This window comes from Oryctolagus cuniculus, chromosome 8, assembly GCF_964237555.1.
Source record: "Oryctolagus cuniculus chromosome 8, mOryCun1.1, whole genome shotgun sequence".
Classification (NCBI taxonomy): Eukaryota; Metazoa; Chordata; class Mammalia; order Lagomorpha; family Leporidae; genus Oryctolagus; species Oryctolagus cuniculus.
Genome location: NC_091439.1, coordinates 89,522,230 through 89,549,717, shown reverse-complemented (window position 1 = coordinate 89,549,717; position 27,488 = coordinate 89,522,230). Strand labels below are relative to the sequence as shown.

Sequence of the window (27,488 nt, the reverse complement as noted above, 5' to 3'; positions counted from 1 at the left end):
GGTTTGTGTTTTCATAAATCCTCTTAAGAGCTAAAAACAGAAGAAGACAAGCGTGTAACAGAGCATACCGTGACCATCAGATCCTTCCATGGACTTTAATGTGTTTCTTGTTTGCTCAAGTTCAGATTGTGCAGATTTCAATTGCATCTTCAGTTTATTTGTAGTTGTTTCCATTTCTTCACTTTTGTTTCGAAAATTCCTCTTTAAGACTTCATAGTCCTCTATACCAGATGACAATAACAGTAGTTATTTTTTCTATTCCATTGGTATGAAGTATACTTTATTTGTAATTAGTGATCATAGAATTTCAGAGCTAGAAGGGAACTCGCTTAGTTACACCTTCATTCATTACATAAATTAGATGTACACACACATTGCAGAGTAAATGCTCAGTAATCACAAACTGTGTGTGTGGCATGTTGTATGCTTGCGCACATGTGAAGTACATGATACTGTACCACATCAATCATGAACCAGAGTGTTTCATGTTTTAATTTTAGACCTTGGATTCTTCCCTTCAATACTTTGCTAAGTCTATTTATACATGTTGCTTCACTATTAATTTTTTAAGAAAACTTTTATTTAATAAATATAAATTTTGAAAGTACAACTTTTGGATTATAGCGGTTTTTCCCCTCATAACCACCATCCCAACCACAAACCATCCCATCTCCTATTCCCTCTCCCATCCCATTCACATCAAGAGTCATTTTCACTTATCTTTATATATAGAAGATCAATTTAGTATATACTAAGTAAAGATTTCAACAGTTTGCACCCACACAGAAACACAAAGTATAAAGGACTGTTTGAGTACTAGTTATACCATTAATTCACATAGTACAACACATTAATGACAGAGATCCTACATGGGGAGTAAGTGCACAGTGACTCCTGTAGTTAACAATTGACACTCTTATTTATGACGTCAGTAATCACCCGAGGCTCTTGTCATGAGCTGCCAAGGCTATGGAAGCCTCTTCACAAATTTTAAATCATTCTATTTGACTCAAAGGACTCAAAGTTTCAACTTCCATAAAAGCAAAAATATTTATGCAAACAATATCTTTTACGTTCTAGGAGTTTGGGATCTGGACACCTCACCCTTCTCTTTTGGAAACCCAGTTTAAGGTTTCCCAGACTCTGAGGGTTGGCTGATACTAACAGTTAGTGAGTCTATGCTAAAATCATGGAGAAGGATGAGGATTTCAGGACAAGAGTCGCTGCTCCGAGCAGCACAACCACGTACCCTTGGGGTGGCAGATGAGACACCTTCTACAACTGTGCTAGAATCCATACTGAACTTTACAGACGGCAACTGTACTTGTAGTAGAATTTGACTCAAGCCACATACCTGAAAGGTTGTTTAATTCACTCCTACTGGTTTTCACTTCATTTAACAGCTGATCTCGCTCTTGTTTGATGTCCTTCACAGCCCGGAGTCGCTCAGAGCCCGCATTCACCAGCTTCACTTTTTCCAGTTCCAGGTCGCTCACCCTGGCCTCAAGCTCCCGAATCTTTGCATCCTTTTTATCTTTTAAAATCTAAGCACACAGACAAATACAAAGGACAGAGAAAGGCAAAGATATGGACATGTATATAGTTACAAATACTCTATTGGCTGGCGCTGTGGCTCAACAGGCTAATCCTCTGCCTGCGGCGCCAGCACACCAGGTTCTAGTCCTGGTCGGGGCGCCGGGTTCTGTCCCGGTTGCTCCTCTTTCAGTCCAGCTCTCTGCTGTGGCCCAGGAGTGCAGTGGAGGATGGCCCAAGTGCTTGGGCCCTGCACCCAATGGGAGACCAGAAGGAAGCACCTGGCTCCTGGCTTCGGATCGGCGCAGGGCACCGGCCGTGGCAGCCATTTGGGGTATGAACCAATGGAAGAAAGACCTTTCTCTCTGTCTCTCTCTCTCACTGTCTAACTCTGCCTGTCAAAAACAAAAACAAAAACAAAACAAAACAAAAAAAACACAAATACTCTATCAGTATTACATCTATATAGAGTATCTTTTCATTATTTCTCAGGACACTAAATTTATATTTTATTATAAAGTACAGATACTAAGTGGGGGAAAAAGGAATATTTTCCTTTTCTTTTAATCTTGGAGTCAACTCCAAGTTTCATTTGCCACAACCCTTCCTTATGCTTATTCTATATTCATTCATTCAAAAATATGCACTGTGCATCTGATTTATGGAAGGCACTGTTTTACATGAGGGGATAGAGCAGCAGGGCTGGGACTAGGACAAAGCAAGGGAGGCCCACAGCTGAGGGTCACCGACCTCAGCAACATGCTTGCCTGGCCTGGACAGCAGGAAACAGTGTTTTCCTTCTTATGTCCTCTAGTGAGAGGAGACAGACAACAAGCAGTTCCTCTGTCAGGGGAGAGAAGTGACAAAAGGTAAAAGCAGGCGAGAGGCAGAGAATGAACTGAGACAGCTTGCTTCTTGAGATAAGCCAGAGTGCAGGAGAGCGCTAACTCCGGCCTGGCTGCCATCCTCAGAAAGCTCTACTCCAAGGGCTGGCCCTTGGCTGCTGTCTGGGAACCTGGATTTCAGAAGGGTTCCCACCACGCTAACGTGAAGCGCGGCTCACTGTGCTGGAGTGTTTGCACAAGCCAGGTGGTTTGCACCTGCTTTCTTCTGGAAGCCTGCAGTCTGGTCTAGATCCTTCCAAGCGAATGCCATTTGAAAAGAAATTTGTTTTCCTTGGTCATCAGATTATCCTCCCAAATTAAGGCCTACTAACCTTAAATATAAAACCAGCCAATGCAGTTTGACTGTTAACAACACTTTAAGTGTAGAGGCCACTGCTGTATTTGAAATGCAAACAGCTTTTAGCTGTTTCAAAAAGGATCAGCTGGGGCTCTGGTCTTGTCTCTGCTCTTTTGTGACGGGCTTGCTGAGCCACTCCAGCAGGCCTCACCGGGCAGGAGAGGGAGGGCCTTCCCAGAACAGCCCGACACATCACAGCTCAGGGCTGTGACTGCCTCCTTTCCCCTGACTGCACTGTGGAGGGAAGAGGCTGCGCACGACACCTCGTTTTAAACATACATTCTTTGCGTCTCTGTGACACTCTTCTTTCCTTGAGGCTGCTCTAGCTCTGTATTTGGGAACTGAAAATGAGGTTTGGCCTGGCCCGGCCCTAGCTGTTGCAGCCATTTGGGTTGTCAACCAGCAGATGGAAGACCTCTCTCCCTCTGTAACCCTTTCAAATAAATAAAATAAATCTTCAAAAATAAAAAAGAGAGGGGGCCGCACTATGGCATAGTAGGTTAAGCCTCCACTTGTGGCACCATCCCATATGGGTGCTAGTTTGAGTCCTGGCTGCTCTACTTCTGATCCAGCTCTCTGCTAATGTTCCTGGGAAAGCAGTGGAAGATGGCCAAAGTCCTTGGCCCCTGCACCCATGTGGGAGACCCGGAGGAAGTTCCTGGGTCCTGGCTTCATATTGGCCCAGCATCAGCCATTGCAGCTATTTGGGGAGTGAATCAGGAGATGGAAGACCTCTCTCTCAGTCTCTCCCTCTGTCTATAACTCTGCCTCTTAAATAAACAAGTAATCTTAAAAAAAAAAAAAAAGATTCAGGGAATAGTCCAAAATTTTACAGCTTCTGAGTGGTGAGTTCAAACTTGGGTCTGTCTGGAGAGGGAGGCAACATTTACAACTATGAAATCTGGAAGGACTACTTGGAAAAGCTGCATTTTCTAATTTTTTACTTTTACTTGTGATTCTGAACCATTTTCGGGCCATCACTCCTCTTGGAATCTGATAAAAGCCTGGATCCCCTCTCAGAAAAACACAAATACACATATAGACATAAATATTTTCAAATAAATACACGAGGGTTCACAGACACCAGGATCCAGTTTTCAATCAATTAGGTCAGCTTGATTCATAGGGGGAAAAAAAAGCAGTATTTCAGGAGCTAAACCACCCCAAATTCTACTGACCTTAAATTCCTGTAGCTCCAGTCTCCGGTCATTGATCTCCTTCTCAAGCTGAGCTTTTTCAACCTGCATAGCACCCGCAGTCCTGCCATGCTGGCCCACCAGCTGCGTCATGTTTTCAATCTGCTGTCGCAGAATCTCGATCACCTTGTCCTTCTCGGTCATCTGCAGCCTGAGGGCCTCACATTCCGCCTGCACGTTTCTGAGGTGGTCCCCCTCCGTTCTCAGGTGCTGGAGCTCCTGCAACTTCAAGTCTACCCGGGAGCGCAGCTTGGTGATCTCTGCGTTGGTGGCCTCGATGGCTCTCTCCTTTTCCTGGAGGGAAGTAGTCAGGTCCGATACGGTCCTCTCAGAGCTCTCCAGGGTCATTTTTTTGGCTGTCAGCTCCTCCACCACTTTGCGGAGCATCTCCTTGGTGGATTCAAGTTGCGCAGTCAATGAGGACACTTTTTCCAGACTTTCGTTCTTTCCCTGAATTGCTGCCATCTGATTGTTAAGGAAAAGGGAATTCATGGATTTCAGAGGATAAGTATAGGCAACCTTAAGAAATTTAACAAGCTAACTCAAAAGCATAAAATCATAAATGGCATAACAGCCAGTTAGAATAACTCAAAAAAATTTTTAAATTTATTTGAAAGGCAGAGTAGCAAACAGAGTGAAGACAGGGGTGTGAGGAGAGGATCTTCCATTTGCTGGTTCACTCCCCAAGTAGCCGCTACAGCCAGGCTGGGCCAGGCTGAAACCAGGATCCTGGAAATCTATACTGGTTTCCTGCATGGGTGGCAGGAGCCCAAGCACTTGGGCCACCTTCTGCTGCCTTCCCAGTACATTAGCAAGGAGCCAGATCAGAAGTGGGGAAGCTGGGACCCAGACCTGCACTCTGATAAGGTATGTTGGTATTGCGAATGGAGGCTTACCCTGCTGCACCACAACACAAGCCCCTCAAACTGTTTTGCTATCAGAATCCTAGATCATCAGCATGTATAAGGCAGACAGACAAATGTTAACTGGACCAAGGTGGAGAGGACTTCCCTGTGATGGTTTCCAAGAGTGGGGAGCTTGGGAAGTTTCCTCTGAGGATGTCTGCTATTCCCCTTTAAACAGAGATAACACTGGTGATGGAGGGAAAGAGTAGCAGGAGTGAAGACAACGACTTTTATTTTCCATTTTCTTCCTAGCATCTCCTTAATTCCACCCTAGGGAAAAATGAATAATGGCTTTTTCCCATATTCATATCCTGTGGTCTTCACTTCAAACGGAGTAAGATTCAAACTTCCAGTTGCTCCTTTCATCATGCTTCCTGCCCAAATTAGACCAGATCATAGGGAGAGGGCTTGCGTCGATCTAAGCCAACTGTCCCGCTGATGTGCTTTCACATTTTGGGGAGCTTACAGTTATGTGGGATGCTTGTAGTCCTGCAGTAGTAAGTGGCGATAGAACCACCTCTAACACTGATGGTACACTGTTAAGAGGGCAGTCTACTTGGGGTGGCATAGCGGTGCAGTAGGCTAAGCTGCTGCTTGGAATGCCTGCATTCCATATAGGAGTGCCTGATTCCAATTCATGCAGCTTCCTGGTGATGTGCACACTGGGAGGCAGCAGTGGCAGCCCAAGTACTTGAGTTCCTGCCACCAATACTGGAGACTTCCATGGAGTCCCTGGCTCCTGGTTCAGCCTGGACTAGACCTAGCTATTGTGAGCATTTGGGGAGTGAACCGGCAGATGGACATACTTCTTTCTCTCTCTCTCCTAATCTCTCTCCCTTTCAAATAAGTAAACTTTTAAAAAGGAAAGCAGTCCACATTTTGCTACTGATGTCCTGGAATAGAACATGCATTAGTCTCTATCAGCCTGGAGGGAAAACAAGACACACCTACTGGAAATCTTCAACCCTACTGCCCCATGGATATCCTGACAAGTTTGATACTTTTCTGATTATGTTCCTAATTTCTAGTGAAAATGAAAAGCCAATTGGACAGGAGTTCGTTTTGGGACACTACACAAATGAGATACAACCTAACGTGCTTGGCTTGATGAATGATCAGAACCACGGAAGGCAATGCCGGTTTTTCGTACACTGCTTGCAGAGTCCGTGCCTCTGCTAGGCCCAAGCCCGTGTGTGGACTCTCACCTGCCGCTCCATCTGGCCCTGGCACTCGCTCTTCATGGCCTTGAGCAGGGCTTCCAGCCGCTGCACCTCCATGTTGCGGTCGTCCAGCTCCCGCCGCAGGTGGTCGATGGTGATGCTGTTGCCCGTGTCTCGGTCCCACAGGCGCTTGTTCTGCTCCTTCTCCAGACTCAGCTCCTTCTCTCTCTTGTGCAGATCAGCCTAAAAGAGGCAAGAAACACTTTGTGCCCCTGGTGCAAAATCACTCATGTAAAACTCTTGTTTTCTTATGTCATCTGTGGAGTTTTTATGTGATTCGCGGAATTTCGAGTTCAGAATCTGATTCCTTTATTGATGGTTGGATTAGGAGTGATTATTCCCTGGAAAAATAAGTTAACATTTTGCATACTTAAAATTCTGAGCATTGTAAGTCAACCTCCAGAGACCAGACCTCAAAAAACATAGAATGAAAAGAAAAGTACAGCAGACAGTAGATTTACAAGGTCATTCTGTTCTTAGTCTTCAATTTTCTAACAGACATCATGCTTCACATCAAATGTGCTTCTGCAGTAAGGACATACTCAAAACTTAAATAACTACAGTAATTCAATCCATGCTTCAGAAATGGCAGAACAGTGGCCAATGCTAGGACTGGAGTAGCAGTTGGCTACGAAGAAAGTCACCTCACGGTCAGGGTTTACTATGAGCAAAAACTGTACATAGAGTAGGAGAAACGGAGACACAGCCCCCTCCAAAGGACTCTCAGTCAGAGTGAAAGACACAGATTTGACAGCTGCGAGTTTCATTAAAGGGACAGATCTAAGGCAGAGTAGGGTGAGTCTCAACTGAAGGATTAAAATGCCTCTGGATGACATGAGTTACATTTGAGTTGCACTTGAGAACAATGTGGAGGTGCAGAGATGAGGAAGGAGCAGGTGTGATTTGCGTGGGGCAGTGGGAGAGAAAGGGCTGGAAAGGAAAGCAGAGGCCGGCTCAGGGACAGAGTCTTGAGAGGGAGGGACCATGACTTTAGAGGGAGTACTCTGAGTGGGTGAGTGACGTAATCGGGGCTGGATTTCAGAAAGATGAATGTGGCAGCATGTACAGGAAAGACTGGGAGAGGAGAAACCAGAGTTTCTAGGAACTAGAAAGATGACAGCCTGCTCTGGGGGAAGGTACTGAGGAGCCACGGTGCTAACCAGGAAAACTTGATCTGCAAGATTTTCAAATTAGGCCTGATAATGCTGAGAAATATGCAACACGTCCAGAAAAGAAGGTTCTCCTGAGGCTTACAGCTGTCCACACGCAGTGGCCAGCTCTCCATCCACCACAGCCCCTGGAGCCCCTTAGCTGTCCACACGCGGTGGTCGGCTCTCCATCCGCCACACCCCCTGCAGCCCCTTAGCTGTCCACACGCGGTGGTCGGCTCTCCATCCACCACACCCCCGGAGCCCCTTAGCTGTCCACACGCGGTGGTTGGCTCTCCATCCGCCACACCCCCTGGAGCCCCTTTGGGGCCTAGGAGGGGTGGCTGTACCAGTCAGAAGCACCATGTCCTAGAACAGGGTTTGGTAGGGAGAGGAACTTCCGCCGTACCACTGAGAGCACATCAAGGGGTGCCTAAAGCTCTCAGCATGCAGCAGCTCTAAGAGGATCCTCACTAGTAGTGTATTTCCTTAATCTGAAAATTCTAAGTATTCCAAGAAAGAGCTCAACATTCTTGAGCACTAGCATGATGTTACTAGTGGAAACCTCCACACCTGACTTCATGTGGTGAATGGGCCACAGGCAAAACACAGATGCATTAAACATTTTGTGCAAAATTACCTTTGAGCTACATGTAGAAGGTGCATTTCAAACATAAATGAATTTCATGTTCACACTTGGATCCCACCCCAGAGATAGCTCATTAGGTATATGCAAATAAATATTCCAGAACCTGAAAAATCCAAAGTCCAAACTACTTCTGGTCCCGAGTACTTGGGATCAGGAAAATTCTCAACCTGTGTCACAACACCATTGCCTTTTTCTTTGTAAAATAGTGTCCCCCGATCTTCCAGTAAGAATTTCTATATACAGAATTCATATGTGTTCTCAATGTGATTTGGCTGAACAAGGAATACACTTAACGTGGCTTGAGTACCTAACTTTCAGCACCTAACTCAAAGTCTGCAGTGGTCTGTAGATCTCTTTTTTTTTTTAAGATTTATTTTATTTATTTGAAAGACAGAGTTACAGAGAGGTGGAGCCAGAGACAGAAAGAGAGAGAGGTCTTTCATTCCTCTGGTTCACTCGCCAAATGACTGCAATGGCCAGAGCTGAGCTGATCTGAAGCGAGGAGCCAGGAGCTTCCTCCGGGTCTCCCACATGGGGTTCAGGGGCCCAAGGACTTGAGCCATCTTCCACTGCTTTCCCAGGCCATAGCAGAGAGTGGGATTGGAAGAGGAGCAGCCGGGACACGAACCAGAACCCATATGGGATGTCGGCACTGCAGGCTGGGGCTTTAACCTGTTGCGTCACAGCACCGGCCCGATCTCCTTCTTATCTAACACCTTAACAGCGCTGCTGAGAATAAAAGAGGAAGTACACAGAATATCTTTATGAGCAAAACTTGAGCAGGGTCTAGGATGGTCTACTGTGTGTACAAACACTGTGTACCATCTGCCCTTTCATAAATGAAACTAGCTTGGTGAAAGCCTTCCCAGAATCAGTCTCATCCGCATCTGAGCGCACAGTCTTACCAACAGCTTTTGAAGCTGATCGTCCAGGTTTCCGGACTCCTGACTGAACTGGTCACGTTCGCTGCGTGCTTCCGTTAGCTCTGAGCTGGCAAGGACTAGCTGCTTCTCCAGTTCCTCTATCTAAAAGGAAAACGCAGACACAGCAGTGAGACCATGTCAAGGCCACAGGAAATAGAGTCTTTGGAAAACAAACGGTATTATTTGGGGACGCAAGTAAAAGTTTATTGTGATATATTTTGCAAAGTATTCTAGAATTAAGATCTATGTAGGAGATAGCCAGGGAAATTAGCCAAAATGAAATACTGAGTACTATTGGATTTGGGCACTGTCTATACACAAGTCTTTCTTACTTTTATTCCATTCAAGATTTTCTGTGAACATTTGTTCTCTAATTTGAGGGTTATAGAATCTTGATTGGTATGAACACCACACTACTGAGCATATAAAAATAAACTGTATTCTATATACAACTGCATACAAATGAACTGTATCAATTCAGAATATCAGTGCTAATAATTGAAGGAATTTGATGTAAAAGAATAAAGGATAATAACAGGAGTAACTACGTTATATCATTTTAGAGTAACTATTTTGAAAGGGTGAGTGTGTGTGCACACACACACACACGTTTTTGGACAATACACATATTGAACAATTGATTTTCCAATCCTCATTTTCCTCAGCTACAAAACAGGGATAAGAGTTCCAATTTAAAGAACCGTTAAATGTGTATTTTCCTCTCAAGACAGGGCAGTTGTTTGACCTGTTTGAATAGGGAGAGAGATTTACTCTTCTGTACTAACAGTACCACCCCAGGGGCGCCAGACATTTCCTTTCCTCAATTTCTCAGCCTGCAGTAGCTCCAGCAGAGGACAGAGGCTGCCGCACTGTTAACAGTGTTGACACTGTTCACCCAGCTCTCACCCTCTAGGGGCAGACTAAAATCTCGGGCTACGGACACCTAGCTTTGGGTTTCAGCTGAGTCACATGATAATGTAACAGATAAGATATTAAAATAATAATAACATGTTGATACTTAGTGTTATATACTGATAGCCCATCTTTAACTGTGATATCTATAATACTATTTCATCATCCACTTTACAGTAATGAGAAATCTTTCATATTTGCATAAATGCAACATATTCCCTCTGACATCTAAGGCATTTGCTTAGTGGGTTTCCAATTCCACTATGTCGAGAATGAAAGCTGGTTTGGATATTGCACAATGATTACATATTTTAAATGAGAGAATAGATGACCAAGACAAATGACTTTCCACTTTTTACTTTGGCTTTCCTTTCAGATCTTCATTTATTAATTCAACACATATTAAAAATACTATTCAAGGGTATTTCACAAAGTTCATAGATGATGGAGTTAAAAAAGTTTATTTTGGGAAAAAGAAAAGAGTGAAATTTATGGAGAGTTTTTTTTCCACAATATGCACTTTCCATGAGTTTTCTGAACCTCCTGTATATATATATATACATACATAACTATCTCTGATAAATCAGCATAAGTGTATAACATTATCTATCTATACACACATAGGTAACTTAAGAAGGCACTAATACAGTATTATTAGTTTCATGTTTATTGATGCATAGTATCACAGCCTACAGAGAACAGAATAGACTAATATTTACAAGGATATATTTTTAAACTACTTTGTACTTGATTTTGTGTTACACATAAAAAAGTACTTCACAGAATTAGATGCACATAATATTATAGGTTTCTAATTAAAGTGATTTCCTAGAAAAAACAAACATAAACATTCAACATTTTAATGCAAATAACGACCTGGGGAAAATGAATAAACAACACTGGTTGATGTAATGCCTTTAGTTCTGTTATTATCAGGAAGGACTAAGTCAGTACACATATGAAGAATACTTGGGGAAGAACTACAAGCTTTTATTGTTATGCAGTTACGGTGTTCACTTGGCAAGGTGTGGACAGACGAACATGGTCAGAGGGGCAGTGGGGTCAGGCCCAAAGAGTTAAGCACTCAGGTTCTGGTCCACGTTCTGTCATACAACCTCTGACTCTCAATGTTTTTCATAAATAATTTGAAAAAAGTATTGTAGATGATATCTTGTATATTCCTTTCAACTCTGTTCCTACTACTGTTTTTACACAAAAAGAACAATGTTGACAAAGCTGAAAATCTGTTTTTTACCTGCATTTTGAGTTATAACTGTCGCATGTATACTTTCAATTTGAGTTAATCATTTAACATTTTCAATAAACTAAGACATTTTCTATTCATAGCATGGCATGAATGGGTAAGGAAAGTATTTATATATGTGCTTTAAAAGCTTAAACTAAGATTTGCTATTTTATGTCTGTTTTTATTTCTTAACCATTCTGGGCTAAGGAATTGAGGGAGGAAAGGGTAGAGACGCTGATCAAGGGGTAACAAGAGTAACGGCAGAAGTTCTGCTGATTTACTGCATTTTAGGGTGACTAAATACTAAAAGTGTTCATTTTTGAAAAGCACAGAAGAAAGGATTTTTAATGTCTTAAACACAAGCCAATGATAAGTTGTTGGTGAGACACAGAAATGCTTCCCCTGATGTAAACATTACAGATGGATATACAAGTATCAAAGTATCCCACATCGCTGGTAACACATGCAATTTTGTGTCAACTTTGAAAAGTAAATTAGAATTCTGAATGATTATCATAATATTAAACATTATGGAAGAATCTAGAAGACCCATTTGAAAGAAAAAAGAAAGAAGGAAAGAAGGAGAAAGAAGAAAGAGCCAAATCTCCTCTTTCCATGTGTTTATTAGGTATCAGAAGTTCCTCCAGTCCCCGCGGGAACACTGTTCGTAGTTGTCAGTACTGACTCAGCTGCTATAGCTCTGCTTTTACCTTTCACTTTTTAGAGTAGAAACATTAATATTAATCAATCAAAAAGATAAATGGAGAGTGAAAGGGAAAGTGATTGAAGTAGCAGCTGAGCTGATACAGCTGCAAACACCATAAGGAAAGCCTTTGTAAGTGTCCAGAATAAATACGGACATCTGAGATGAAGTACGGCTTTTTCTTTTCTTTTTAGATAGCAGCACTGGTTTTCCCTTTCACCATCTATGAATCTGTTTTTGGTTCGGCTCACTGGACAAGTGAGTACTGGGATCACATTCTAATCTCACACTGATTTTAGAGATATTATCAATCACACCAAATCATAGGGTGTTAGCTGACTTTGTTTTTGGTGCTGCTTTGTTTCGTCTGTGCTCAGACAGGCACAGCTATGGGGTGGGTCATAAGGGACGCTGCAGGTCAGCACAGAGGGGCCCCGGCAGAACCAGGCAGAGGTTCGCACGGAATCTTCCTGCAGAGTACATGGCTCCAGTCAGTGCTACCAAATCTTCACTTTTTGAGTATGAAGTTCAGCCCCCAACTGCTCTCAAAGTAGGACAAATAAACTTAGAGTCAAGGTTGTGAGATATTTTTGTTGTCAAAAAGCGAAAGTTAAGAGGAAAGCCAAATCTACAGAGTCAATAGTGACAGCTTCCTACTGGTCCAAATTCGTAAAGGGGAATTCTGGAGGTTCTCCTAAAATGGAAAGAGAAGAATAGAAAACAGCATTACAAGAAAACATGTTTGTCAGTCACTAAAGTTAACTCTACAATTTTCTTTGTGACACAATTTCTACTTTCACCAATATGAAACTACTTCTGTAATCTGAAGAGAAATATTACTGTCCTAACGAATTTTCTCTTAATTTATGCATTCCAGTTTGAAAAGTTTCCTTCAGTTCTTATATAATCAATTTTTAAATAATTTTTCAAAGAAGGACTATGATCTCTGGAGAAAATATTAATACTGTCCCTCATAAAATATGTTGATGTGTAGTATCAACACACCCCTTAAATTTCTTTTCACACGAATCTCACTTTTAATCACAGTAATTACATATTATTTTATCTGAAGCTTTTACTCCTCTTATTATTTGGACAGTATATGCTAAAATGTACACTGAAGCAGTGGTGATAAATAAATTTTTATGGCTTTAACAATAAGCAAATAAAAAGTATATGAAAATGAAAAAATAAGAATTTCAGTTCATTACAACAAAAGCATTTCATAACAATAAATTTTTTTTCATGACCTTAAAACAAAATCCTTATGGTTTTTTTTAAAGATTTATTTTTATTTATTTGCCAGACAGAGTTACAGAGAGAGGTCGAGATAGAGAGAGAGGTCTTCCATCCAGTGGTTCACTCCCCAGATAGCTGCAATGGCTGGAGCTGCGCCAATCCAAAGCCAGGAGCCATGAGCCAGGAGCCAGGAGTATCTTCTGGGTCTCCCACGTGGGTGCAGGGGCTCAAGGACTTGGGCCATCTTCTACTGCTATCCCAGGCCATAGCAGAGAGCTGGATCAGAACAGGAGCAACAGGGACTAGAACCGGCACCCATATGGGATGCCGGTACCTCAGGCCAGGGCTTTAATCTGCTGGGAAACAGTGCCGGCCCCAATCCTTATGGTTAATTTGCTTCATCTTCCCTCCCTGGTTACAAAATGTAGTAACGCCATTTTAGGCCAAGTGTGACCATCATCTCCCAGTGTTCCCTGACTACAGTTAACCATCAACTAGGTGTCAACTGTATTAGGTTCACGTTCCCATAACATAAATCTCAGTGACCTAGATTAAAATTACTTAAGCTGATATTATTTCTATGAATTGTTTACTATTTAAGATGCCAAAGTTCTTGTTGATTCACTATTTACATTAAGGTAAAATAAGGTAAAATAAGGTAAAATAAGACAATGAGTCTAATATCATGTCCATGACTCCAAACCAGTCACATAAAAAATTTGCATTCACCAACGCTCATGCTTCCACAATGCCAGTGAGATAAATGTTCATGAAAACTCGGAAACTGATTCTGTATTCATTAGAGGAAATTTCAGTACAATTTCCCACCATGCCCAGATTTAGAGTTGATCAGCATGACGCTACATGTCAGAACAAATGCAAATCAGGAAACAATGGGTGAGACTTATGGAGGGATCATTTTCCCAAACAGTAGAGTGAAGAGCTGCAATGACAAATCATGTAAGAAAACATAGGTGAGTTGGGATTTAGCATTTTGTGGCTTTTCAATGGTTTGTTAATAAACAACGAATATTTAATCTTCTCAAAATGAACATCAGCTCTTGTGTTAGGCTATAACAGCTCTCCTACCTCCTCTCTTGTGGTCAGACTGTCTACTCTCACTTCTGCCTCCCTTCACTGAGCCCAAGTAGTAAGGCATCCTCCCACTGCATGAAATCATGACCATCCTGCTGTTGTCTTCAGGGTCATGTCATGACACTTCCGGGAGGCTTGGTCTGCCCAGGCAGAATGGACATTCCTGACAAGGAATCTTCAGGTGAAAAGCTCAGTTTGAGAAAGAAACCAGGACACAAGAAGCAGGCCTTAGGCAGAAAAGAGCAAATGTGCCCCTTTGGGCTTCTGTCTCTGGGGGCTAGTCGTTAAGCGGTCTAAGGCCCCTCAAGGTTGCTTGGAGAAGGTTGTGGTCGAAAAGACTGCTACAAGGATTTAGGCTAGGAGCTGTGCCAGGAGGTCGACAGAGGCAGCAGTGCTATAGAAGCTGCAACCTGCTGGCGAATCATGCATTTAATCCAGTGAGCTTCCACTCAGCACCTGGAGACAACAGAACGCAGCCAGCATCACATGTAACCGGGTAAATGTTGTTTTGTGAAACTTGCTTCAGGTGCATGTGTGTACTGGATCACGGAACTTTATGTGTTTCATACTGTCGGTGGGGATCAAAATGACTGAAAGACACTGCTGTAGAGAAGCCAAAGCTATTACTGGCATTATACAGTTTCATGACACTCTTTACTGCTTACACTTTAATAAAGTTATGCCTAAATTTCACATCCCCATCTTAGGGGGATAAAGATGGAAGTCTAGTTTTTATGTTTGAACCAAGGAGAGAGAGCCCCCTCCTGTGGCAGCACCAAAATGACTGGCAATTGAAATGAACTACTCAAAGGATGGCAAATGTCTGGAAGAATTAGTGCTAGAATATTCAATATTTTCCACATGCAGCTTTTTCCTTGTAGAATTAATTTCATTTTATAAAGGGAATTAATTTCAATTTATACTCTTTTAACCTAATGATTCAAATAGCTAAGGTGTGAAAAACTGACTAAAAGTATTGATTAGAACTGTACCTAAAATGCCTCTCACGACAATCTAAGGGTCTCTTATAGATAGAATGACTAAATATAGACTCAATTTTCAAACTGGGACACTTTGGAGAGATGAGAAGTAGCATTCACAAAACAGGACACTGGGACGGCAGGTGGAAACTGACACCACCCAAGGCAAACAGTGAGCTATGGACGCCCTTCTCCCAGGGAATGAGGAACACAGCTCTTCTGAGTAGTGCCTCTTAGCTTATTCTTTGGAGTCCTTACTGTTTTACGAATGGTTGAATTTAACAAGAATCTAAGCTATGGATAAATGGTATAGAATGGTACTAAACAACTTCTCTTCAGCTATAGGAAGTGAAAGAAAAAAAAACAGGATGTTAAATGTTAAATCTGATTTGAAGAGGATTATCATGATGAGAGATGGAAGACATTTTCCTAATTTTTATTTAATTAATTTCGTTATCTTAAGATTCATTCAATTTGCTAGAAACATGATTAAGGATTAGGAGTCGGAGTAAGAGAGAAAGTAGGCTTCAAAAACATAGAGTGGGGGATGGGGGAAATTAGCTGGTATGCAAGTGTCTGGCAAGGTCAATCCCTACACAAGTAATTCACACGCCCTATTTTTTCTTTAAGTTTTTTAGAACCTTACTTCAAATACACAAAAATGTTTTTTAAGAATGAATTAATTTGACTACACAATTTAAAAATTCTCCATCTATAAATTAAATAATTTAATGTCCTCTTTCTTACTCCAGCTTATAAACTGCTTTTAATTTGAAATTATTACTTTGATTCCTCATTTTCAAGGAAATTACTAAAAATATAAAATCGATTCTGTGTATAATAGTCTCTGGAAGCAGAGCAGGAAAACCTAAACTCACCTTGTCTTCATACATCCTTTTGGCTTCCCTTAATTCTGAACGTAGCTGAGAAACAGTGGATTCCAGATCACTGAGCTGACGCATATACATGGAATTTTGGTTTCTTGCTTGTTCTCTAAGAAGGGTTTAGAAGGGGAATAAAAACACATGGCAAACTAAGAATAGGTGTGAAACCTAATGGTACTCTAGCTTTTAGACACTAGTTCCTTTTTATGGCAATATTGGGTTAATAGTCTTGATTTTCTAAAACTGCTTCTGAAAAACTTCAGCTCAAATAATTAATTGCTGAAGCTAGATGATAGGTACTTAGGAGGTCAATTGTGTGTGTGTGTGTGTGTGTGTGTGTGTGTATGATTGCAAATGTCCAAGTGAAAAGTTTTAACATATCAATTCAAATTATAAAATGTATATGCATATATATTTTTATTAATATACATATATTAGAGTATTTCAAGAAGCTCATAGAATTAAAAGATAAGTTTATTTTGGTGCAAAAATTTGTAATCCATGTAGTTTTTTCATAATATGCACCTTCCATGAACTTTTTAAGGACTGCTTATATTATATATGTGTTTGCTATAGCCTATCAGTTGAAACATAAACAATACTTAAAACAGCTAATCCCAGAAAGTCCAAATACTTGCAATACCACTTTTTATGTGGTTAGGTAATATTATCTATATGTTTAGTAGTAATTTTTCTATTCGTTATAGTGTTAGCACAATTACAGAATTGTGCAAATTGTTACAGAATCAATTACTAAGCGATTTCTAAAAGATATTAGAATCGGAAACTAATTAAATAATATCTAAGATGAAGGTAAATGACTATCAATTTCAAACCACCAGGACACACATACTGAATGATTTCCAGTTGACTTTGGATACTATTGGCTTGGCTTCGAGCACTGCTAGCTTTCTCGGTAAGCCCTGTTATTTCAACTTCATGTTCACTTATTAACTGCTCAATCCTACAAAGAAGAATATAGTGATCATTATTTGATACAGAAGGTATTACATGACTAAGAATTATTTTTAAAAAGTAATTGTTTTCAACATTCTCAAATTTAGTATTTTGCTTTGGCTTTATATAAGCTATTTGTTTTATAACAAGCGTCTATAACAAATCCAGAATCCTTTATCTAAATCCTTTAGACAGCTAGGTTTTAGAATTCAGAATTTAAAAATCTTTACAAGAATTATATATTATATAATATATAATATAAAATGTATATATTATATATTATATATAAATAATATATATTATATATGACAATATATATGACAATAATATTATATATTATTGTCATGCTCATATATTATATTATAATGTTATATATTATAATATATAATATATGATATTATATATTATATTATAATTATATATTATATGACACATCCACTGAATCTAGGGAAATACCCTATAAACTAAGCATACTGGAAATGCAACAATAAGCTTATAAATATTCCCACTAAACCATAAAGACTATAAAAAGCTTTACATTAGCTTTTGCCAGCAATTAAGTGACAAACACTCTCCCACTAACCCTACTTTAGGTGGCCCTCTTAGCCTTCTTTTCTACTAGGCCTTCACCTTAACCCACCATTCTGTGGTCAGCCCCAGCCCAGTCCAGTCTTACCAAGAATCCTGCCAAGTCAATTTAGCTACAATCTTCCCACCCTTGATATCTGCCAAATTCAACACTATGATATTTAAGACCTTAATCTGCCTTTAGCAAGAATCCCCCTGTGAGGAGGCAGATGAACTAACAGGCAGTTAGGTTGGTCCTGGTCAGAATAAGGAAAAGGGGAAATCTCCTTAAGAGGGAGCAAAATGCTTGCTTCTCCCCGAAAGTTACCTTTAGCAAGACGAAGGTGCCAAATTCCATGCTTGAGCTTCCAGTTTTATCACAAGAATAGCAAGGAAGTAGTGGTTCTTACCCTTCTGAGTTTGGATTTATCAAAACAGAAAGGAGAAGTTGACAATCATACCTTTCTGATGACTTTTTGTTTTATCACAAGCAAGCTAGACAGGATACACAGGATTACAAATCCAGCCTTTTGATGGGTTTTGTCCCCACCCTCTGACTGACTGTTACCTGCTGTTTTGTTTTTTTCCCAAAAAATTGTGCTTAAAAGACTCCACTTCCACCAACACCTGGGGTCTGCCTCTCTTGGAGCCTCTCTCCTGGCTGCTGCAACAGGAGGTTTCTGATAAATAAATCTTGCTTTGCTCACGGCCTTGTCTGTGTGGAAATTCTTCTTTCACATGAGGCAAGAAACAAGATCCCCTTTCTTCACTGCCCTTAAGACCCTACCCTTGAAGTCTCAGTAATTTTCCATCCACTGATTCCTCAAGCCCTGACTTGACTAAAAGTTTCCATTTGTCTTTAGCACATTGGGAGCTGAGCTTAATATCTCCTCTATCATAACTCAATGGCTAGAGTCTTGAATAAAGTCTTCATTACCACTTTAACAAGTGTCAGAAAATTTTTCTATTTTAAAAATTTGTTTAATAAAGATTATTTATTTATTCAAAAGGCCGAGTTACAGAGAGGCGCTGCGGCTCACTAGGCTAATCCTCCACCTTGTGGCGCCGGCACACCGGGTTCTAATCCCGGTCGGGTCGCCGGATTCTGTCCCGGTTGCCCCTCTTCCAGGCCAGCTCTCTGCTGTGGCCAGGGAGTGCAGTGGAGGATGGCCCAAGTACTTGGGCCCTGCACCCCATGGGAGACCAGGAGAAGTACCTGGCTCCTACCATTGTATCAGCACGGTGCGCCGGCCGCAGCGTGCCGGCTGCAGCGGCCATTGGAGGGTGAACCAACGGCAAAGGAAGACCTTTCTCTCTGTCTCTCTCTCTTACTGTCCACTCTGCCTGTCAAAAAAAAAAAAAAGGCCATGTTACAGAGAGGCAGAGACAGAGAGAGAGAGAGAGAGGTCTTCCTATCTGCTGGTTCACTCCCCAAATGGCTGTAATGGTCGGAGATGGGCTGGTCTGAAGCCAGGAGTCAGGAGCTTTTTCTGGGTCTCCCTCATGGGTGCAGGGGCCCAAGCACTTGGGCCATCTTCTACTACTTTCCCACACCATAGCAGAGAGCTGGATTGGAAGTGGAGCAGCCAGGACTCGAACAGGTGCCCATATGGGATGCTGGCACTGCAGGTGGAGGCTTTATCTACTATGCCACAGCACGAGCCCCCAATTTTTTTCTTTAACAGATGAGTTTGTTGTGAAGAGATGAAAAAAACTGTTTCAAAACTTTTTAGATTTTGGAATTGTGGATGAGAGACAACAAATAACATATATGACTTTTTATACCTCAGTCAAAAACCTATTGTTATAGTTTAAACAGAATTTGGCTCCACAAACTCATGCAATGTTTAAACCCCAAAGTCTCATGTTAATATTTAAAAGATTAATGCTAATGATCAATGGATTAAGGGCGGAGACTTAATCTAATAATGGCAGCCAGGAAGTGGGCCCAGGGGGAAGTCTTTAGGTCATGGGGTAGCAGGCTTGCCCTTGGAAAGTAGTTCTCAAAAGAGAGTTGGTCATATAAGACAGCGCTGCCTGTGTCTGCTTACTGGCTCACTACACGATTCATACTTCTGCATGCATTCTGCCCTCATCAGATGCCAGGCTAACGGGGTCATCCAATCTTAGAATGAGAGCCTCCAAAACCGTAAGCCAAAATGAACCTATCTTTCTTAGAAGTTCCTCTCAGGTATTCCAGTTATAGTGATGGCTGCAACACTCACCTATCTTGATGCTGTTGAAGAAGTAGTTCTATTTTGCTCTGCGATTCAGATTTCAGTGCTTCAAGTTGATCTTCTACCTGGTTTTTAAAGAGACATGATTTACACACTAGGAAATCTAAAGCTTAGAGATTTTCAACTAAAGAGACGATTTGGAGAGATGCAAATAGATACAATACAATCAAATACATTCTATGAGTATGTCTTCTTGGATCTTTTACTTTGAGCATACACTCAATGAAGCTACACAGGTGAATCAAACTAGTTCTTATTAGGAGAGATTATATAAATAACTTCTGTTATTTCAGAGAACAAAAATGAGATCTTGGCTTACTTTTAAGAACTTTAAAATTATATCCTTAACAGTAATCTTAATTCATTTTGAAGCATTTAATTATTTGAGACAGGAAGTTGGGGGGCCAGAGGGAGAGAAGAGAGAGAGGCAGAGGGAGAGGTTAGAAGGGGGAGAATGGGCCGGCGCTGCGGCTCACTAGGTTAATCCTCCGCCTTGCGGCGCCGGCACACCAGGTTCTAGTCCCGGTCGGGGCGCCGGATTCTGTCCCGGTTGCCCCTCTTCCAGGCCAGCCCTCTGCTGTGGCCAGGGACTGCAGTGGAGGATGGCCCAGGTGCTTGGGCCCTGCACCCCATGGGAGACCAGGAAAAGCACCTGGCTCCTGGCTCCTGCCATCGGATCAGCGCGGTGCGCAGGCTGCAGCGCGCCAGCCGTGGCGGCCATTGGAGGGTGAACCAACGGCAAAGGAAGACCTTTCTCTCTGTCTGTCTCTCTCACTGTCCACTCTGCCTGTCAAAAAAAAAAAAAAAAAAAAAAAAAAAAGAAGGGGGAGAATGGAAGAGGGGAGAAAAAGGGAGGTGGAAGAGATGCATGCACACAACAGCTGGGACAAAGCTAGGATCTGGGAACTCAATCCAGGTCTCCCATGGGAGTGACAGGAACCCAGATAACTGAACCATCATCCAACTACTTGAGCGATCATCACTGCCTCCCAGGGTCTACATTAGCAGGAAGATGGAATCAGGAGCTGGAGCTAGGAATTGAACCCCAACAGTGTGATGTGGGACACAAGCATCCTAACCAGGCTAAATATCTACCATTCTTAAATGCATTTTAATATAAAATTAAAGTTGTGTTCTCACCACTTACTGGAAATATCCTCCCTTTAAGATAAGAAATCTCTGTGTCTAATTCTCTTAGAATTTTACTAATAGCTGAGCCCAAGCTGCAGAAGTGCAAAGTAGACATGCTGTCGTGTTCACATATTTTCTTGCCTGAGGCTTCTTCAAAGTCAACTAGGATGGATCGGATTTCTTGAAGCACTCCTTCATGACTAAGCATCATTTTTCTCAGCTGCTCTATCTGTGTGTTGCTGTCTTTCAGCATGTCCTCCTTAAGGCATTTGGCAGCTTCAAGCTCATGAACTGTATTTTGAAGCTGATTTCTTAAATCCTCCTGGGACTGACTCTCCCTTCGTCTATGAAATAAGTGAAAGAAAAGAAATAATAGTGATAAAACTCAACTCATACAGTAGTTTTACTACAGATTGTAAAATTTTAAAATAATTTCAGTAACAAATGCCAACCTGATGTCAGCCATGGCATCTCTCTCCATTTGCATCTCCTGAAGTTTTGTTTGTAAGTCAATGACCGACTGTCTTAAGTAATACTTTTGTTTGTCATGTAGTTCATTGCTCTTCAAAAAAAAAAAAAAAAGAGCCATGCAAATTAATCTTCATTAGAAGAACACATTTCCTTATAGACAACAAATTCCTAAAGACTATGTTATTAATTTATTTTTATGTGTACAGCATTCCCTTCTCCCACAGCTGCAATTCTAATCATTTCTTACCTAGATTACTGAAATATTGTAACCAGTCTCCTTGTCTCAAACCTGGTTCCTATTTTAATCCATTTCTCTATTTTACAACAAATCTAAAATAAATCTGTCCTCTGGCTCAAAATGAAAATGGGAGCAAGTTTTGCTCCTTAAAATAGGAGAACTGGCTGAAATTTTGTATACAAAAATCTCAACCCACACCTCTTATACACATAAACTGCTTGGCAACAGACACTATCACCTAAAAATCAAAGTGTTCTACTACAGAGAAATTTACAGTGATTTCTAAAATCAGGCAGTGAGGGATTGCCCAGCATAATAATTGATGCCTTACCTAATCATACCAAAGAAAATCAAGTTCTGCTCATGAACAGAGAGTTTGACATCAGCTTTTCTATTGTCTCATCCTTGAGTATGAACAGAAAAACAAAAATCACTGAACCTGGAAGAAGATTCTAAAACAAAAAAAACAGGCTAAGATTAAACAAGTAAACACCTAGAAAAAAGATCCAGAGGAAACACAGACAGAAAATACAAGGAATGGAAGAACACTTCCCAAAAGTTGCAGTTGCAGGAAATTCCAGATGCTCAGCCATAAAACACTAACAGGGTGCACTGCCCAGGAAGTGAGCAGAGCAGAAGAGATCTTGGAAATTAAAAATATGGTTGCCAACTAAAAAGTTTAATTCAGTAGAAATGCTGAAGTCAAGAAAGTCTTCCAAAAGTAGAAAAAGCAGACAAAAATTTAAAAGTACAGGTAAGAGGTTTAGAGATTCAACATAGGAAACAGAAATATATGACTAGTATACACTTAATAAAGAGAAAACAGAGGAAGGAAACTGCTACAGCAAAGAACACAACTGCATTTCTCAAAGAAAAAGATAGAAACCTACAAGCCAAAGGGTCTACTGAGTCCCCAGCACAGTGAATGAAAAAACAAAAATCCATACTTAAGTATGTTATGGTGAATTTTAGTGATACACAGATGACTTTATAAAGATGAAATTTAATTAAGTAAAACTATGTCATCTACAAAGAAATGATGATCAGACAGACATCTATTCTCAGTGGCAATACTGAATCCAAGGACAGAATATATTCAAGAGATTAAGAGAAAATGATTTTGCACCTTACTCAGGCAAATTATCAATGAAGTATGACTGCAAAATAAAGTAATTCTTGCACAAGCAAAAATTCATAAGATGTATCTACAACACACTCTTCTTAAGTTACTAAGCATATGTTTTGACTAAATGAAGACATAGATAGAGAAAAAAGAAAACAGTGAAACTGTAAATCCAAACAAGAAAGCAATGACAGGAGTCTCAGGGAAACAGTTGCAGTTAAGAGAAAATAATCTAGACCATGCAAAAGGTCAGAAGATACCTGGAAAGTCCGACGTTAAAGGAGGACTTGATAGAAAACCCATTATACACACACACACATGCTTTAAAATAAGGATATGATAAAGGTAAATAGTATAAGGAAAAAGAAAGGCATTTAGCAACCATAGGAAAAATAAAGACTTATACAAGAAAGGAAAAGTCATATGTTATTATTGGACTCTGCAGTTGATAACATACAAGGGTACTTTCAAAAGTTCAAGGAAAATAAAACTAAAAAGTTTATTTTGTTGCAAGAAATTTTAAATTCACATATACTAATTCTACAATATGCATTTCCATGAATGTTTTACAAACATTGTATATACTGATTTCAAAAGTTTTTGCACCAAAATAAACATCATTTAATCCCATTTTACCATGGTCTTCGAAGTACCCTCATATATGTAGTTACTATACAGTAACTCCCTTTAATTTCTCCCCTGCAGTCCAAGTGAATGACCATAGTAATATGAATTTAGAATGGCAAAAGTGAAAATGCAAACAGATTTCAGAAGTGTGTACGTGGCATTAATGGATGGAGTGATAAAGTAGACGTCAGGACAGACAGAAGTATCAAGAATGAACCAAGTTTCTGCCTTGTGCAATGACATAAAGGTGGCACCACATTTAGCTAGAGAAAACACAGAGTAAAGCAGGTTTGGGAGAAGGAACACATAACCAGTTGGAAACGTTTGAGTTTAGAGAGCCCGAAGAACATTCTGAGTGGAAACCCCAAGCAATACCTGGGTACACTAACTGGCATAGAGCTCAGATAAGAGGTCTGTACTAGAAACACAAATTATATTGGCATATAATTGGCAACAGAAGCCATGTGAATCTCTACGACTTCCTATGGAGGGTCTGAATGGAACAAGAGACTGAATAAGAATGAACTTGAGGAAATCTATGTGTTCCATGAAGTCTGTGGGAAAAGAGCTCTTCAAGAACAGCCCAAACAAACCTAATTCTCAGCCCTTAATAAATTTGCAGGGTTTTCCTCTAAAAGTGCTTACAAAATCTGAGGCGGAAGACAACGTATATAATACGATGATGTACTGTTACGGTGGATATGCACAAATAGCAATGTCTGGGTAGGGAACACATCTAATTCTGCCTACAGAAAAGGCTTCTGAGAAGGAAATCCCTGAGGTGAGTCTCAATGCATAGGAAGTTTGCCAGGTACTCAGGGCAGAAAAGAGGGAATGGCTGGGAAAAGACATGAAGGTCTACATTAGCATAGTGTGTCCAGGGAAGAGCAAGTAGACTGACATTGCTGGAATAGAAGGCAGGTTTGGAGAACAGGGAGCAGATGAGGCTAAGTGTACTGGGGACAGGTGAGATATTGAGGAGCTTTGTATATGATGCTAAGAAGTTTGAATTTTACACAGTACACTACTGGGACCCAATATGCAGTTGTAAAGCTAGCTTTAGTCTACATAAAGTTCACTTGAAATATTTGCAAACAGCCATCATGTATACACATTTACCCAAAAACCTACCCTACACCCTGTTCTCTAAAAAGAAATCAGGCATCATGATAGCAGGGCAGCAGGCCTGAAACAATTAATTATACCTGCAGATGAACATCACTAATTGTAACATTTGAGCTATTCAAATTTCATTACAGTTATATCATGAAATCAAAGCACTATGAATAATTACTAACAAGAAGAAAACACATTTGTAGACTTTTCATCAGCTCAGTTCTAAATACTGAAATAGGAGGTACATATCAAATTAATAAATTTAACCAATATATTGTTAATTTTTTCTTCCAGGAAGTTTATTCTGTTCTAAGGCAATGACCCTCACCATCATGCCCCCAAAATGAAATGGCAGTAGGTCCTTTAGGGAAAAATGCAACTCACTTCATTTAATTTTCTCTGTAAATCTTTGACTTGATGTGAATATTCTTCCAAAACACGTTCAATGTGGTCCTTTCCAGGATAAGGAATGACTTTTCTATGAGAATCAAGTTCCGCTTCATATTTAGGGAAAAATGGAATTTGTGTCAAAGTCCCAGGTGAAGATGTGTTTTCAATTATTGTACCACGAAGAGAAGACACAAAAAATGGACTTGAAGGACCTAAATATTAAAGAATTCATTAATTAACATATTCCTAAAATAATTTTGTGATAAATATTATGCTAGGTGATTTTGTTATTGAATCCTAAAGGAGCTCAAGATCTTGTGGGAGAAAAAAGGCAAGTGAAGGATAGTAAGAGCTCGGACAGAGATGAACACAAGGTACAGGCTGAAAAAACTGCTCAGCAAAAAACATGCTACCTTTTCATCCCAAAGGAAGGATGACTCAAAGTCAGACTTAAGAGTCCAGAGGAAGGGCTGGTGTTGTGGCACAGGGGGTTAAGCTGCAGCTTGCAAGACCAGCATCCCACATCAGAGTGCTAGTTTGAATCCCAGCTACTCCACTTCCAATACATCTTTCTGCTAATGCGCCTGGGAAGCAAGAGATGGTGGTCCAAGTGCCTGGGCCCCTGCTAGCCATGTGGGAGACCTGACTGGAGTTCCCAGCTCCTGGCTTCAGCCTGACCCAGTTCTAGCTGTTGCAGCCATTTATGGAGTGAATTCTTTCTCTCCCTCTTTCTCTGTTGCTCTGTCTTTCAAATAAATAAATAGTCCAGAAAAAAAAAAAAAATGAGGGGAGGAAGTCCAGAGAACAGAAGCAAGAACTATGGAGAATTACTCCTGGGCTTTGAGTCCTAATCAAGGAATAGCCTACTTATGCCCACTGGATTTCAGCATTGCATTGCTCAGGTTAAGCCCTTTTTGACCAGGGATGGTGATGGTGGTTGTCCTGTTCCTGTCCTACAATTGTATGATGGGTGTCACAAATCTTCAGAATAAGAGGGACTCTGCTCAAGGAACTATACTTCAATAATTACAGTGAAAGCCTTCAACCACAAATGAACCTAATTTATATGGAGTAGTTCTGGCCTTGAGCTAATGCTGTAATGGGACCAGGCTCTTGGGAGCCTTCTTGGGAGAGAGTAGGTGTCATGTATGTGAGAGAAATTTAAATAATTTGTGACAAGAGAGCACCTGGTGGTTTTAAAATATGTCTAAAATGTTTTTAATATTCTTTCCTTTAAGTGGTAGAGGTTAATTCACCTCCTCCTGGTAAGAAAGAAAAAATAAAACTTTATGTATAAGTATACATATGTGTGTGCGTGTGTGTGTGTGTGTGTAGTATTTTTGATAAATCCTGAAAAAAGAATGAAGGGCTGGCGCTGTGGCATAGCAGGTGAGGCCACCACCTGCAGTACCAGCATCCCATATGGGCACTGGCTCGTCTGCTGGCTGCTCCACTTCCAATCCATCTCTCTGCTATGGCCTGGGAAAGCAGTAGAAGACGGCCTGGTTCCTTGGACCCCTGAACCCATGTGGGAGACCTGGAGGAAGCTCCTGGCTCCTGGCTTTGGATCCACTCAGCTCCGACCGTTCTGGCCATTTGGGGAGTAAACTAGCAGATGCAAGACCTCCTTCCTTTCTCTCTCTCTCTCTCTCTGCCTCTGTGTTTCTGTAAGTATGCCTTTCAAATAAATAAATAAATCTTTAAAAAAAGAAGAAACTCATGAAAACAGCTATCAATGGGGTACAGGCATAAGTGGAAATAGTGGAAAAGATATGGATGGGGCAAGACTATTAAACACATTGTGCTATTAAAGCTTTTACTTTTGGGTCACATAAGTGTTATATATAAGGAAAAAGTTAAAATGAAACAAAATTGAATATTAACAAAAATAAAATACCTGGGCGCAGTTCCAAGATGGCAGAGTAGGGAAGGAGCTAACTATTCTAGTCCAGAAGATGGTTTAAAAAATGTGGAGAGAGTGTAGTCTCAGGAAGAGTTAGGGATAAAATGGCAGAAGAAACTATACTGAAATTAGAGGGACACTGTGGACCAACACGGAGGGCATGGACACCCACAACTCAGGACTCCAGCAGCCGAAAGCATTGAAAAGTGAGTACCTTGCTAGGCAGGCATCCCATATGGGTGCCAGTTCGGTCCCAGCTGCTCCACTTCTGATCCAGCTCCCTGTTGTGGTCTGGGAAAGCAGTAGAAGATGCCCAAGTGCTTGGGCCCCTGCACTGGTGTGGGAGACCTGGAAGAAGCTCCTGGCTTTGGATTGGCTCAGCTCTGGCCGTTGCAGCCATTTGGGTAGTGAACAATTGAGTATCAACAGAGGATGGAGGATCTCTCTCTCTCTGTCTCTCACTTTCGCTGTCTGTAACTCTACCTCTCAAATAAATAAAAAAATATTTTTAAAAATACCTGAACAGTAAACTGACAACTTAGTCTCACAGAGAAAATACATAGTTCCTTCAAATAACTTGAGAACACTATACCTGACTATATGGTCTTAGTGAACATTACTTTGTGGGGAAGTTGTTAATAATGGTAGTGCTGGTATACAATTAAGAAACTATTTCATGTGTATTACAGAAGAGAGAAAATGGATAACTATTGATGTTTTTGGAAATTAGGATTTTCATTGCAGGGTAGATAAATATGGACTGGGGAGGATGAGGAAGAACACTATAGTACTGGATTTGAATTTGAGTTATCAGTGTGAACCTATGAGAAAAAGATCTACTTGCTTGCTAGCT

The 27,488-nt window shown here is 40.8% G+C and overlaps 1 protein-coding gene across 6 annotated transcripts in view; it reads right to left on the bottom strand.

The window, feature by feature from the left end:
• Positions 1-27,488, bottom strand: part of CCDC158 (coiled-coil domain containing 158) — an 87,455-nt gene that overhangs the window by 34,203 nt on the left and 25,764 nt on the right. For all 6 annotated transcript variants that reach the window (XR_007909219.2, XR_011378391.1, XM_051819666.2 and 3 more), the window contains 11 exons: positions 24,727-24,944; positions 21,220-21,329; positions 20,784-21,111; positions 19,625-19,701; positions 16,729-16,839; positions 15,870-15,984; positions 8,799-8,918; positions 6,082-6,279; positions 3,954-4,436; positions 1,355-1,544; positions 69-221 (listed from right to left, as the gene is read on the bottom strand). Coding sequence is in view for 4 of the 6 variants with exons in the window: in XM_051819666.2 (XP_051675626.2) it covers positions 69-221; positions 1,355-1,544; positions 3,954-4,436; positions 6,082-6,279; positions 8,799-8,918; positions 15,870-15,984; positions 16,729-16,839; positions 19,625-19,701; positions 20,784-21,111; positions 21,220-21,329; positions 24,727-24,944 (2,103 nt within the window). In the remaining 2 variants the exon portion in view is untranslated. The remainder of the gene's footprint in view (positions 1-68; positions 222-1,354; positions 1,545-3,953; positions 4,437-6,081; positions 6,280-8,798; positions 8,919-15,869; positions 15,985-16,728; positions 16,840-19,624; positions 19,702-20,783; positions 21,112-21,219; positions 21,330-24,726; positions 24,945-27,488) is intronic.